Source organism: Thrips palmi, unplaced genomic scaffold, assembly GCF_012932325.1.
Source record: "Thrips palmi isolate BJ-2018 unplaced genomic scaffold, TpBJ-2018v1 HiC_scaffold_2, whole genome shotgun sequence".
Taxonomy (NCBI): domain Eukaryota; kingdom Metazoa; phylum Arthropoda; class Insecta; order Thysanoptera; family Thripidae; genus Thrips; species Thrips palmi.
The window spans coordinates 11,272,114-11,285,322 of NW_023144629.1; the positions used below are offsets into that span (position 1 = coordinate 11,272,114).

A 13,209-nucleotide genomic window follows, 5' to 3' on the forward strand; every position below is an offset into this window, starting at 1 on the left:
GATGTAAACTTGCAAACCTGTCATAACAGGTTGCCTCATTAACTTTAGCCCCCTTAATGGGACCCCCCCCAGTGAATAATTATTCAATGATTTTAATTTTGGCCATCATGATTTGTACCAATGTTTTCAACAACTTTTATCTCTGGTTGAAAAACTAACATAGATTGCAAAAAGCCCATCGTTTTTACATGTTATTAGAACCAATTTGTCAGAGGCTGCAGGCTGAAAACTTTTTCAGTATTCGTGAGGAGACTTTGAGAGAAACAACAAAATTTGTAACGTAAACCGAAATGATTCAGAACCAACTAGTAGTTGAGGGCCCTTGTGTCGGTTAAAGTTCATGTTATAGTGAGCAACTTTAGACCAAGACTCGCGCTGCTCGCTGGGGGCTCCGCCCCCAGACCCCCGCATGTGTGGAGCGCGTGCCGAAGTATTTTCAGTAAGTCCGTGGTGAGCAAAGGCCAATTTTCTAAGGAAGTAAATGTCCTGCTTCTTTGAAAGCTCTATTTAACCGCTTTTGACCATATAATAAGGCTACTTTTACTGCCCAAATAGATAGCTTGTATTGCATTGGCTACTGTGGCAGTCAATGGGTGCATACAAGGTCCGGAAAATATTGAAGACTGCTTTGACAAGGATAGAGGTGAAAGGAAAAAAACCTTAAGTCTCTACGACCACTCCTCGACCCCAAACATTTCTTTGAGTGAGTAAGTGAGTCAGTCAGTCAGTCGGATTGGGGCTATATAGATTCTAGAAGATGATTGCCCAATTGCCGGTGGCGGGGTCCCGATTACGGCACAGTTTTGGAAATTCTCGACCAGACCTACCGATGGGGCGAATAAAATTTTTTAGTCATTCGGTCCCCTTTTTGGAAGATTGAGTAGCTTTGCTCGGAAACAGTGAGAAATTTTCAACTTTTGAGATTTTTCCCAATTTTCCCATTAAATTTGGAATCGAATGGAAAAACCCGCAGGTCTCTACGACCACTCCTTGACCCCCAACATTTCTATGAGTGAGTGAGTCAGTCAGTCGGATTGGGGCTATATGGGTTCTTGATGATTGATGAGTGAGGAAGTCAGTCAGTCGGATTTTGCGGCTTATAGGTTCTTGATGACAATTGATGATTGATTTTGAGTATGTTGCCGGTGACGGGGACCCGATTGTGGCACAGTTTCTGAAATGTCTCGACTTGATTTACCGATTGGGCTAATAAAAATTTTTAGTCGGTCGGTCCCCTTTTTTGAAGATTGAGTGGACTTTGTTAAATTTAGGCCTATTTAATCGTTTTTGAGGATGTTGCCGGTGACAGGAACCCGATTGCGGCACAGTTTCGGAAATGTCTCGACCAGACCTACCGATGGGGCGAATAAAAATTATTAGTCGGTCGGTCCCCTTTTTTGAAGATTGAGTGGACTTTGTTAAATTTAGGCATATTTAATCGTTTTTTAGGATGTTGCCGGTGACCAGGACCCGATTGCGGCACAGTTCCAGAAACCGCTCGACCAGACCTACCGATGGGGCGAATAAAATTTTTTAGTCGGTCGGTCCCCTATTTTGAAGATTGAGTGGACTTTGTTAAATTTAGGCCTATTTAATCGTTTTTTAGAATGTTGCCGGTGACCAGGACCCGATTGCGGCACAGTTCCAGAAACCGCTCGACCAGACCTACCGATGGGGCGAATAAAATTTTTTAGTCGGTCGGTCCCCTTTTTTGAAGATTGAGTGGACTTTGATAAATTTAGGCCTATTTAATCGTTTTTGAGGATGTTGCCGGTGACGGGAACCCGATTGCGGCACAGTTTCGGAAATGTCTGGACCAGACCTACCGATGGGGTGAATAAAAATTTTTAGTCGGTCGGTCCCCTTTTTTGAAGATTGAGTGGATTTTGTTGAATTTAGGCCTATTTAATCGTTTTTGAGGATGTTGCCGGTGACGGGGACCCGATTGCGGCACAGTTTCGGAAATGTCTCGACCAGACCTACCGATGGGGCGAATAAAAATTTTTAGTCGGTCGGTCCCCTTTTTTGAAGATTGAGTGGATTTTGTTGAATTTAGGCCTATTAAATCGTTTTTTGAGGATGTTGCCGGTGGCGGGGACCCGATTGCGGCACAGTTTCGGAAATGTCTCGACCAGACCTACCGATGGGGCGAATAAAAATTTTTAGTCGGTCAGTCCCCTTTTTTGAAGATTGAGTGGATTTTGTTGAATTTAGGCCTATTTAATCGTTTTTTGAGGATGTTGCCAGTGACGGAGACCGGATTGCGGCACAGATTCGGAAATGTCTCGACCAGACCTACCGATGGGGCGAATAAAAATTTTTAGTCGGTCGGTCCCCTTTTTTGAAGATTGAGTAGGTTTGCTCGGAAACGGTGAGAAATTTGTTCCCCTTTTTTGTAGATAAAGAAGGTTTTCTCGGAAACGGTGAGGAATTTTCAACTTTCGGGATTTTTCCCAATTTTCCCATAAAATTTGGAATCGAATGGAAAAAACCGCAAGTCTCTACGACCACTCCTTCACCCCAAACATTTCTATGAGTGAGTGAGTGAGTCAGTGAGTCAGTGAGTCAGTCGGATTGGGGCTTTATAGGTTCTTGACACAAAACAGCTACCCCTATCATTTTGAAAAATGGAAAACACCATTCTTTACCTGGCAGTAACCTTAATAGTGAGCATGACAGACATGACATTGATAAGTATGGCCAGAGTCTTAGCACTAACCAACTAATGCACTTGGCAAGGAAGTAGCTTCCTTGCTATATGTAAAGACATAATATGAAGCAAAATTTAATTTGTAACTGTTGGTGAATTATTTAGGAAATACTAATTACTATCTGAAGCTAAGTTTAATTTTATTTTTAGTGTAATATTAATAATAAGTGTTGGAGTAAGATTTGGATACCCACATTTAGATTTTTCTTCGACAAGTGCATTACACGGACAAGAAACATACTAGGAACTGTTTCTATTCCAACTATTTAGGAAATAGTACTTACTCATTCTTTCACTTGCAGCTTGAACATCTTCACAATGGCCAACCGATGGGATGAAGCTCCGCCACCAGTTCCCCTCGTTCCCCTTCCCGATGTGGTGGAGCCTTATGTGACAAGGAATGCAGACTTTGAGAACCTCAAGGCAAGCTTCAATAGGCACATGCTGGATGCCCGGTGGGACCCAGCAATATGCCTTAAATGCAACAGGGACAACCTGTCCCAAGCGGCGTCACAGCGGTTAATACTTGTAAGATACTCATAATTTGTCCCACTTCATTGGCAGTATATTTTTCAATTGCTCATCTAATCCGTTGTCTTTGCAGGCGGTCAGCAGAGTGTTGGAAGCCAACAACGTAGCCCTCCTCGTCTATGATGTGCGCTGGCATGGAGGCAAGGTTAGCAATAAAGCAGGCATCCTTGGCGAGTGGACTGTTCATGTCCTCCCAGCATACCCACACCGCAGGAACTCACTGCGGTATGATGACTGCCAGCTGTATTCAAGATTAAAGAAGTATGTTGGGGTAAGTACGGATGAGCTATTATAATGTGGCATGTCACATCAATGAATGCAAATTTAAATTTTTTGTTGTCACAATACACACTTTACAGTGCAAACTTTCTCATAACTTTTTTCAGACCGGAAAATTTGGGGCCAACATCAAGTGTGTGACAGAGGCTGGATGGGGGCCAAAGTCATACGTGCCAATGACACGAGCCCCAACACAGTTTGAGCTGGAGAGTATGCTTGCGGCTCCGGCGCCCACAGACCACGTCTTCTGCTATGCTCATAGGGGAGATGTGTATGGCCATAATGGCTTCACTATACGCATGGAAAGAGGAGTTTGCCCAGTTTGCCAACCTGTGTGGTGACTGCCCTTGATTCTACATTTCTCGACATTTCTACTGTTAAATTTTGACATGAGCATTAGTTAGCTACATTAGTTTTAATTCTTTTGAAAGAGGAGTTTGCCCAGTTTGCCAACCGGGGTGGTGACTGCCCCTGATTCTACATTTCTAATGTTATATTTTGACATGAGCATTAGTTAGCTACATTAGTTTTAATTCTTTGAAAGAGGACTACCCCTGATTCTACATGCATCTCTAAAATTCTGTTAATAAATGGTTACTCATAGACCAGATGTGCCTTAAATTTATTTGATGTGCACACAGAGATGCATCCCAATTCCTTCGTGTCCTAACCATCACACAGCATTCAGACACTTACTGACCGTCATTGAATCCTACTTCATGATTGAATTGGTGGAGGTGATGACATGAATGGATGGACGCGTCACATGTTGACATGATTCGGTCCGATCGGCAGGCAGGAGCACGAGATGGTGTTTCCGTAACGAGGAGAAAGGAACTACTCCGAATGAACATTTTGCTACTTGCAAATACGCACGAACTTCGCTGTCGCGGGCACTCAGCGAAACCAGATGTGACAGCGAGCGTCATTGACAGCCACGCGTTCGCCATGATGGAAATAAAGTTATACAATGTCATGCATTGTTCTTCTTCATGGCCAACACACGGTCCAAACATTTGCGTGAGGTGCGGTGTGTGTGTGTGTGTGTGTGTTTCGTTTTCGTGTGAGGGCGCGGCGTGCCGGCCACGCAGCAGCTCGATCCCGCACACTCGCCCCCTCTCTTTCTCTCTTCTCGGCTTATCCCGGAGGTCCGCACCCGCTGGAACTCCTGCTTCCAAATGCTGGATCAGTTTCTTCTTCTTTCCGACCACGTAAATTGCGCCTTGCTCAAAATACTGTGGTGATGCGGCTTTTGAGCCTCTGTCCCGTCTCGTCCCGCGTCGCGTCTCCGACCGTCGCCTCTGTACTTGTACTTGTTGTGTGTCTGTACTGAATAAACCTAGTGTTTACCTAAGCCATACCTCCATCTCTTTCACCGGAAACCTCCCCAGAAACCCGCACCCCGCGACCAAAGCAGAAGCGCGAGTCCGACGGACAGCGCAGCAACAGCCGCCACAATGCTAACGCCCAGCCCGCCGACACACCGCCAGCCGTCATGTGCCGACGCTGCGGCCAGGTAGCCGGCTACAGCAACAAGCAGACGACGCTCCTCGGCTACGCGTGCTACAGGAGAATGATAAGAAACCAGGCAGAAAGCCGCAGCAGGTCTAGAACTCCCTCACGCAGCCGAGACTTGGCGGAGACAGTCCTCGGGGACACGGGCGCGGCTACGCCAGCCCGGGCGATCAGCGCCTCGCCAAGCCCCACGCCGACGGAGCCCCCATGCCCCGCCTCTCCCAGCCCAAGCCCCGCCCGCCCCACCGAGCCGCCATGCCAAGCCGCCGTCCAGGTGCACGTCAACCTGGACGTGGACCAGCCTGGCCTCCAGCCCAACGGCCTCCGGCACAGGCTAACCGCCAAGCCAACGGCAGCGACAAGCACGGGCACGCAGCGCAAAAAACGGCGACAAACAGGCAAAACTCGCTGCAACCTGTGCCGAAAGCCGGGCCACCAGACAAGCCAGTGCGCCGGCTGGGACGGCGTCGACGGCATGCTCCTCGACGTGTTTGAGGCGATAGAAGAGCAGCCGTCCGTACAGGACACTGTAACCAAAACCCCGCCGTCAGCAGATAACGTGCTGGAGGAAATAAACAACTGCCTAGCAGACGACTTCGGGGATTGTTTACGTCTCGACGCCTCGCCACTCCCGCCTCTCCACTGACGGGGACGCCCCTGGCGACCACTGCGGAAAGCTTGGCACGGCCGCCTGGATTTTACACGCGGCAGCCAATCACAGCCCGCGTTACAACCAGCCACGCCACGCCACCGCTCCACCGCTCCCGCCCTCCAGCGCCCACGAGGAGACGCCATTACCGTCGCGGACTGCAGACAGATCACACGCGCGTGAGCCCAGCCGAACAATCTCGTGCAATGTCATCCCAACGCCAAGTGAAGAAGGGCGGGCGAGGCCCACAACACCGCCATCGCCCTGAATTGCCGTTCAGGGACATAGACGGGGCCTGGGCACTCAACGCCTGGACCGTGCCGCAGGCTGTGGAGACGGACACCGACCCCGCGGTGCCCACGTTGCCCGCGGCGTCCACACTGCCCGCGCTGCCCGCGGCGACGCACAGTGGGCGGAATGACCGCTTTCGACAGGAAAAAGTCCGAGTTCCAAATATTTTTCTTATGTGTCCAAACACATTCTCCTGAATGAAAAATGCCTGCTGAATCTAAATCTGCCTTTTGTTTCTCCATACGAGTCTTCGTTTTGCGTGTGCGCCACGTCAAAGTCTGCGAACGCGCTTTGCACGTTTTTTCACTATAACAACACCCATGTTAACAGACGTTTTTCTCCTGCACCAAAGTAGTTACAAGCAAATCCAAGTATATCGTTCGAAAGGGCATGCCTTCGCGAATCTTTAACTGTTTTCGGAAACGCATTTGGTTGAGAAATGACAAAACTGCGTGTGTTTTAGCAAACTTTGTAAATAAACATAAAAAAATATTTTCGTATTGGGCGTAGAAAAAAGCCTGAGGTTACCCGGCGCCCGCTCTGCGCGCATTTGATAGGTTTTAGTGTGCACTTCATGAGGAAAAAAAATTAGCTGCGCAAACGGAAGTTCTTGGCCGATTTGTGTGAGCGCGCAGCGGCAAAATCGCGTTTCGTTCACTACAGATACCGCCACACAGTGGGCGGAATGACCGCTTTCGACAAGAAAAATGTCGCGATAGGTACATGAAAATTCGTATCTGGGGGTTTTAGGGTCATCTAAACACGATTCTGAAGTTAAAAAAACTATTGGACAGCAATTTGACATAGTTTATTAAATGACCTAAGTACAACTTTTGGGTAATTTACATGAAAATTAATGTAGAACAAACAAAACCATTTTATTCTTCTGCGAAGGGCAACTTTCCTTCCCTCCACAGAAGAATAAAATGTTTTTGTTTGTTCTACATTAATTTTGAAAAGAAAAAGAAGTTTTTCATGTAAATTACCCAAAAGTTGTACTTAGGTCATTTTGTAAACTATGTCAAATTGCTGTCCAATAGTTTTTTTAACTTCAGAAACGTGTTTAGATGACCCTAAAACCCTCAGATACGAATTTTCATACACACATCGCAACATTTCGACTTTTTCTTGTCGAAAGTGGTCATTCCGCCCACTGTGCGACGTGGGATATGGACGAGTTCGGAGCGTGACCTTCGAAGGCGAGACGACAAGGCCGCTGATGAGAATGCTGATTTTCTGATTGAGAAGAAGGCACAACAGAATTGGGAAATCGTCGACTACGATACTCCAAACATGTTTCAGGTGAGTTAAAGCTACGGTGCCGTGCAGACGTGTTTTTAGTGAGTGTGTGTGTGGGGGGGGGGGGCTTCAGACTTTGCACGCGCGTCGTTGGTTTGCCCCCTGCCGCCGGGCGGAAGGTAGGCAACACATCGTGCAGCTGCTTCCTGCGACTGCGAAAGCTGAGGCGGCGAGTGCGAGGGAAGTCCCGACCTCTCGACCGGCTGGCGCGGCAGGGCCACTCCCTTGGTTTAAAATAACAAAACATTTTTTATCATCTGCCAACAGTACGCATGGTCATCAGATATGCAGATGGAGCTGCTGAAAAATGAGTCAAAAGCTGGCCGGACAGCCTATCTCTACAGCACGGGTAATCTCCTGTGCGATGCGCCCCCTGCTATAGAAGGAGGAGCCATGAGACTAGGGGTAATGGACTCGCAACGGAGCTGGCCGGAATCTCTGCCTTGCTAATTGTAGTTCACTATTTCTCCGACTAAATATGCGATTTTTGAGATGGCTCGGGCATTTTCGGAAAGAAGACATCTTAAAGTATGCCCTAAATTCTTAAAAGTTTCAATTTTCCCACCAGGGCTCGAACAGGAGCAGCTTCGCCGTTGCGCTTCTCAAATGCGCAGAGCGACGTCCATGGTGCCAGGGGCGACGCAGGGGGGGCGCCTCTTCAACTTGCGATAGAAGCTTCCGGATGCCGCAAAAGTGATGGGACAAGTGGTGTACCTTGATATATGTCGAAGACAAACTATGTCCCATCACTTTTGCGGCATCCGGAAGCTTCTATCGCAAGTTGAAGAGGCGCCCCCCCTGCGTCGCCCCTGGCACCATGGCCGTCGCCCTGCGCATTTGAGAAGCGCAACGGCGAAGCTGCTCCTGTTCGAGCCCTGGTGGGAAAATTGAAACTTTTAAGAATTTAGGGCATACTTTAAGATGTCTTCTTTCCGAAAATGCCCGAGCCATCTCAAAAATCGCACATTTAGTCGGAGAAATAGTGAACTACAATTAGCAAGGCAGAGATTCCGGCCAGCTCCGTTGCGAGTCCATTACCCCTAGTCTCATGGAGGAGCGCTTCGGCCCGTCTTCTATGCGTCCCTTGTGGTCAGGCCCGTGGTTGGCAAGCACAGCCTCGCTGTTTCTCAGCTGATGACGCGGTTGCCACCCTCAACTGGCTACAATGGCTGCGATGGTGATGGAACGAGAAGTGGTCCGGGGCTGGCAGAATTTTCAAAACTGTCGTTGTAGATGATAGCTGGTGAGTATTGATTTAATTTGACCATTCCGTTGGTTTTTAGAAATTTTTCACCAACCTTCACTAATTTCGTCGTTTTCAGGCCCTTCATCCACGCAGTCCTGGTCAGTTTCGGGTCGTTCCTGGACCGCTGCTTCCGACTAGAGAGCGAGCAGGAAGACGCAACTGAAGCCTTCCGATCCTTGACAGTCGTCCACATTTGTGCCACCCACGCCCTGCGGCGTGTTCGGAGCCATTTATCGACTGATTGTAAAAGAGGCCGCGTCTCCAATTGGCCATAAACGCCTACCGCGCTCTTCTCCGTACAGACAGTTTGTCTGAGGCGGAGAAGATCGTGACGCTCATAGCGAGGGTGTTTCATAGGAAACAGAAATCTGAAGACGTTGACCGAGCGAGGGAGGAGCTCGAAAAGATACAAGCTCGTCACGTCGTGCGGCTCAAGCAGGCACGCGGGGAGGCCATGCAGGAGGACGCCATGGACCAAGACGACCCGGACGATCTACTGCCGGAGGTAATTTTACTTTACTTTACTAGTTAATTGCATTTCTAGTAAACGGAATTTGTTCTTTCCGTTACGTAATAAATTAATACTTTCCATTTAAGGTGACGTCAGAGACGACTGCGGAGCGCAAGCAGGACGCAGTTGTGGGGAAGACGCTTTATGCGGCTAGCCCCTACTACCAGCACTTCCACAAAATTGTCGAGGATGAAGCTGCGAAGGATGGAGAGGGTGACTGCTGGAACGACTATCACATCAGCACCCTCCTTAGTTACCTTGAGAAGCAACATCTGGCTTACCTCCCGTTGCTAAACAGGACGTTCGTGAAAGATGAGGCCCATTTAGTGAGCCTTCTCCTCACTAACAACTTTGTCGAAAAGTATTTTGGAACGGTAATTAGCTGCTAATACGATTGTAAATAATCGGCGCATTAATCTGCATTAATCTAACGAAATCCCTACGTTTTCAGATAAAGACGGACCCCTTCTTTAAGGATACCAATATTAGGAGGGGCGAATTTCTGCGGCAAATGAAGGATTGCACTGATGGCGCCATCGAGAACTTGAAACTACCCCTGATGAGGCCTCCACGAACAGTACCCGGGCCTCCCAACAAGGCGCAAAGGAAGAAGACCAAGGCCACCACCACAACCATGGCCACTACCACAACCATGGCCACGGCTAGCACCACGTCCCAGCGGGGTAGAGGCGCCGCGCCGCTGCTCGAGGCCGCGGGGGAGGCAGAGGAAGAAAGCGAAAGCTAGACGAGTTTTTGCCTAATGTGAAGGACCCCTCACGAGAGACAGATAACTGGGGTGGCCTTCGCCAATACCCCATATTACCACCGAATGAACAGGTAAGCTTATGTGTGTTTGGGAGAGTAAGCCGAGCCTGAGTGTAAGGTGCATACCTTACGCGCCGCGCCATCAGGCACCAATTTCAGCAGCTAGCCAGATGGGATGCCTATCTGCCCGGCGAGCTGAGCGCATCCCTTCAATAACATTTGTATTTCGTATCCTGCAGCCTTTTACTTCCTGTGTAATCCTACAAGAGGCTACAACCACCACCAACAACGTTCCATGGGTAATGGAAAGGAAGCTTGTTCCCACTCCATCTCACATTATCCAAGGTACTACCTTTTCTTTACTGTATCCTATAAGGGCTTTATTGCAAATTTATTTATGTCATCGTACCATGTATTTCACTTCATAGGTTTACAGTTAATTGGTCTGAAGTCTTTCCATTCCTTAGAAATGATTATCCGATGTTAAAATGGAACGAAAGTTGAAGCATTCAAAACCTTATTATTTCCCCTGGCTTATTTGGTTTCTATTAAATTCCAGAATAAATAATGTGTTATTTCAGGACAGCTAGATAAATCATCTAACATTTTTCACGATACATACAAATTATTTTTTATTCCTTTCTCTTTTAATTGTAACTGATCTACGATAAAATACATTGCAGGTCACAGCACACAGAAGGAAGTTGTCCTTGTAAAAAAGGAGAGCCAGGAGCCTGGAGGTAAACTACAATAGAATAGATGGAAACTGAAAGCCTCCTGCCATGTTACGGGCTGCATTCAAATTAATTTATTTTTCTTTCTTGACTAGTTGCCCCCAGTGATGATGACTTTGATGAGGAGAAAGGAGGCAGTATCACAGGAGGCAACTGGAGATGACTCCAATTCAGTACCTAATGCTGACAGCTGAGGTATGCAGAATTTTTGTGGCTTTAACAATGCAGATCCCTTCCATTATTTCATTTTATTTAAGTTTTAATTTTGTGCATTTAACAGGAAGAGGTACAATTCACAAAAGAGGCTGAAGAGCTTCTGGAACTCATCAGAGGACCAGACTGCCTTCAGTATCTTCATACTGTAATGCTGGGCACCACGGAAAGCTGGAGATTTGAATATTACCGGAAATACAAGAAGAGACCAAATGTCAGTCTAGGCCCTTTCACAGCATTCCCGAACATGGTAAATACTCTTCTGTCAAACAGTTGAGCTGATTGTAGTGCTCCTTTAACCGGTCTGTCTTTCCCTTCAGGTATCAGATATTTACGACCAATTGCAAGGATGGTTTCCCAAAAGCAGTCCAGCCTGCCTTTATGGGGTTCTGTACCCGGAAGTGAGTACACTATGAAATACTAACTTTGGCTCGCCCTTTGCAAAAACTTACTTAACAAAAAGAGTCCAACAAAAATAAATGTCTTACAGGCTGTCATATTTGCATACATGAAGAAAAGAAATTGCTCGGCAGATGAAGCCGAAGACCTGTATGACAAAAGTGATAAAGTGAGAGCAATTTCTTGATGGTATAATTTATTTGTAACGCTAAAAGAAAACGAGCTTAGCCAGGAACCGGGCGCCCAAACGCAAACAAGACAATACTCATTAAAGGCCCCCAATTAATCCGTTAGAGCAGAAGAAAATTGGGCACTGAACCTAGCACCACCAGAAAGGCCAAATCGAATGTCGAACAGTTTTCCACCTGATCCACTTCATTTTATGGTTCCCAGCTGTAATAGACGCCAGTTCCCCCTTAAAAGGGTAGGCACCCAGATTAAAAATTTTTGAGTTTTGAAATGAGACACTTCATATTCTTATTGATTCGACTATTTTTGACAACTTTTGTTTCATGGAATATGCCCGTAACATGAATATCAAGGCCGCTTTACAGCTGGTCTAGCAGTGCCCCAACTTCCCTGCCGTGCGGGACCATTTCCCGGGTGACCTCAAAAACCCCCAAAAAATTCTCAGAGTCTTAGAATCCGAAAAGGAACCGAATTCCGTTTCCGCGCGTCGACATTTCGAACCTTCGGGAAATTTGAGACGGTCTAACCTCCGGCACAGGCTAACCGCCAAGCCAACAGCAGCGACGAGCACGGGCACGCAGCGCAAAAAGCGGCGACAGTCAGGCAAAACTCGCTGCAACCTGTGCCGAAAGCGCGGCCACCAAACAAGCCAGTGCCCCGGCTGGGAAGGCGTCGACGGCATGCTCCTCGACGTCTTCCAAGCAGACGAGCAGGCGTCCGTCCAGGACACTGTAACCCGCCGTCAGCAGATAACGTGCTGCAGGAAATAAACAACTGCCTAGCAGACGACCTTTGGGGATTGTTTACGTCTCGACGCCTCGCCGCTCCCGCCCCTCCACTAAGCGCCCCCCGGCGACCATTGCGGAAAGCTTGGCACGGCCGCCTCGATTTTACACGCGGCAGCCAATCACAGCCCGCGTTACAACCAGCCACGCCACGCCACCGCTTCCGCCCTCAAGCCATCCACGAGGCGACGCCATTGCTTTTACTGACTCTGCGCCGACAAACGTCCGCTCAGCTCCCGTCAAGATGTCGCACCGACAGGTCAAGAAAGGCGGGCGAGGACCGCAGCCACGCCACCGCCCAGAACTTCCATTCACGCCAAACCCATCCCGGTTCGACCAACCTACGGCGGAGCCAACGATGCCCGCGGTAACCCCAGCAGCAGCCTCCACACCGAACACCGAGCCCAGGATGCCCGCGGCCACCTCTCCAGCCCCCTCAATGAACACGGACCACGCGGAGCCCCCGACGCCGGCGGTGGCACCTCAGTTGGACATCGACCTACAGCTAGCCATGGCACTAGGGGACGAATCCGACACCGACGGTGAGTCCCTGAACGAGATAGAGGTGGTCAGCTGGGCCGACGCCGCGGCGCAGGACTACCATGGCGGGGCAATGGGCCGCGTGCCACCCCACACTCAGAGAAGGAAATTCTTGTAACGAGTAAAATTTTCTTGTTGCAATATTTTCTTAGGATTACTTGCGAGCAAGAAAGTTTTTGATCAGTTCGGACTTGACTTTTTCTTGCCTGTATGTTAAAAAAGTTTCAGGCGAAGAAAATTTGGTAGAGGGAGAATTTGACTCGGATCAATCGGCGTGATGCGATCAGTTTTTTGTGACGTCAACAAAATTCTATGAGACAAATTTTTTTCCCATTCATCTACCAAAAAAGTCCTGAAATGCCCTTAAATTTTTTACCAGTTTTTACTTAGGTCAATTCACAGCGCTTACTGTGATCTGCTCACGGGATTCACTGTGATCTTGTTCGCGGTGTTCACTGTGATCTGGTCCCCACTAAAAACTGTGATTTGACGCCGCTAAGCACCGAAGTACTGCAAATCAGGCTCGAATTCACGGCGTTTACTGTGGCCAGAT

At 48.2% G+C, this 13,209-nt stretch overlaps 1 protein-coding gene and 1 pseudogene across 1 annotated transcript; both read left to right on the forward strand.

Annotated features, from left to right (window-relative positions):
* Nucleotides 1–3,028: 3,028 nt before the first annotated feature.
* LOC117647725 lies at nucleotides 3,029–4,072 on the forward strand. The gene is made up of 3 exons (XM_034389622.1): nucleotides 3,029–3,238; nucleotides 3,315–3,512; nucleotides 3,628–4,072. The coding sequence occupies exons 1-3, from the start codon at nucleotides 3,029–3,031 to the stop codon at nucleotides 3,859–3,861; spliced, it is 642 nt and encodes a 213-aa protein (XP_034245513.1). The 3' UTR covers nucleotides 3,862–4,072.
* Nucleotides 4,073–6,660: 2,588 nt separating this feature from the next.
* LOC117647726 lies at nucleotides 6,661–10,693 on the forward strand (annotated as a pseudogene).
* The last annotated feature ends 2,516 nt before the right edge of the window (nucleotides 10,694–13,209 follow it).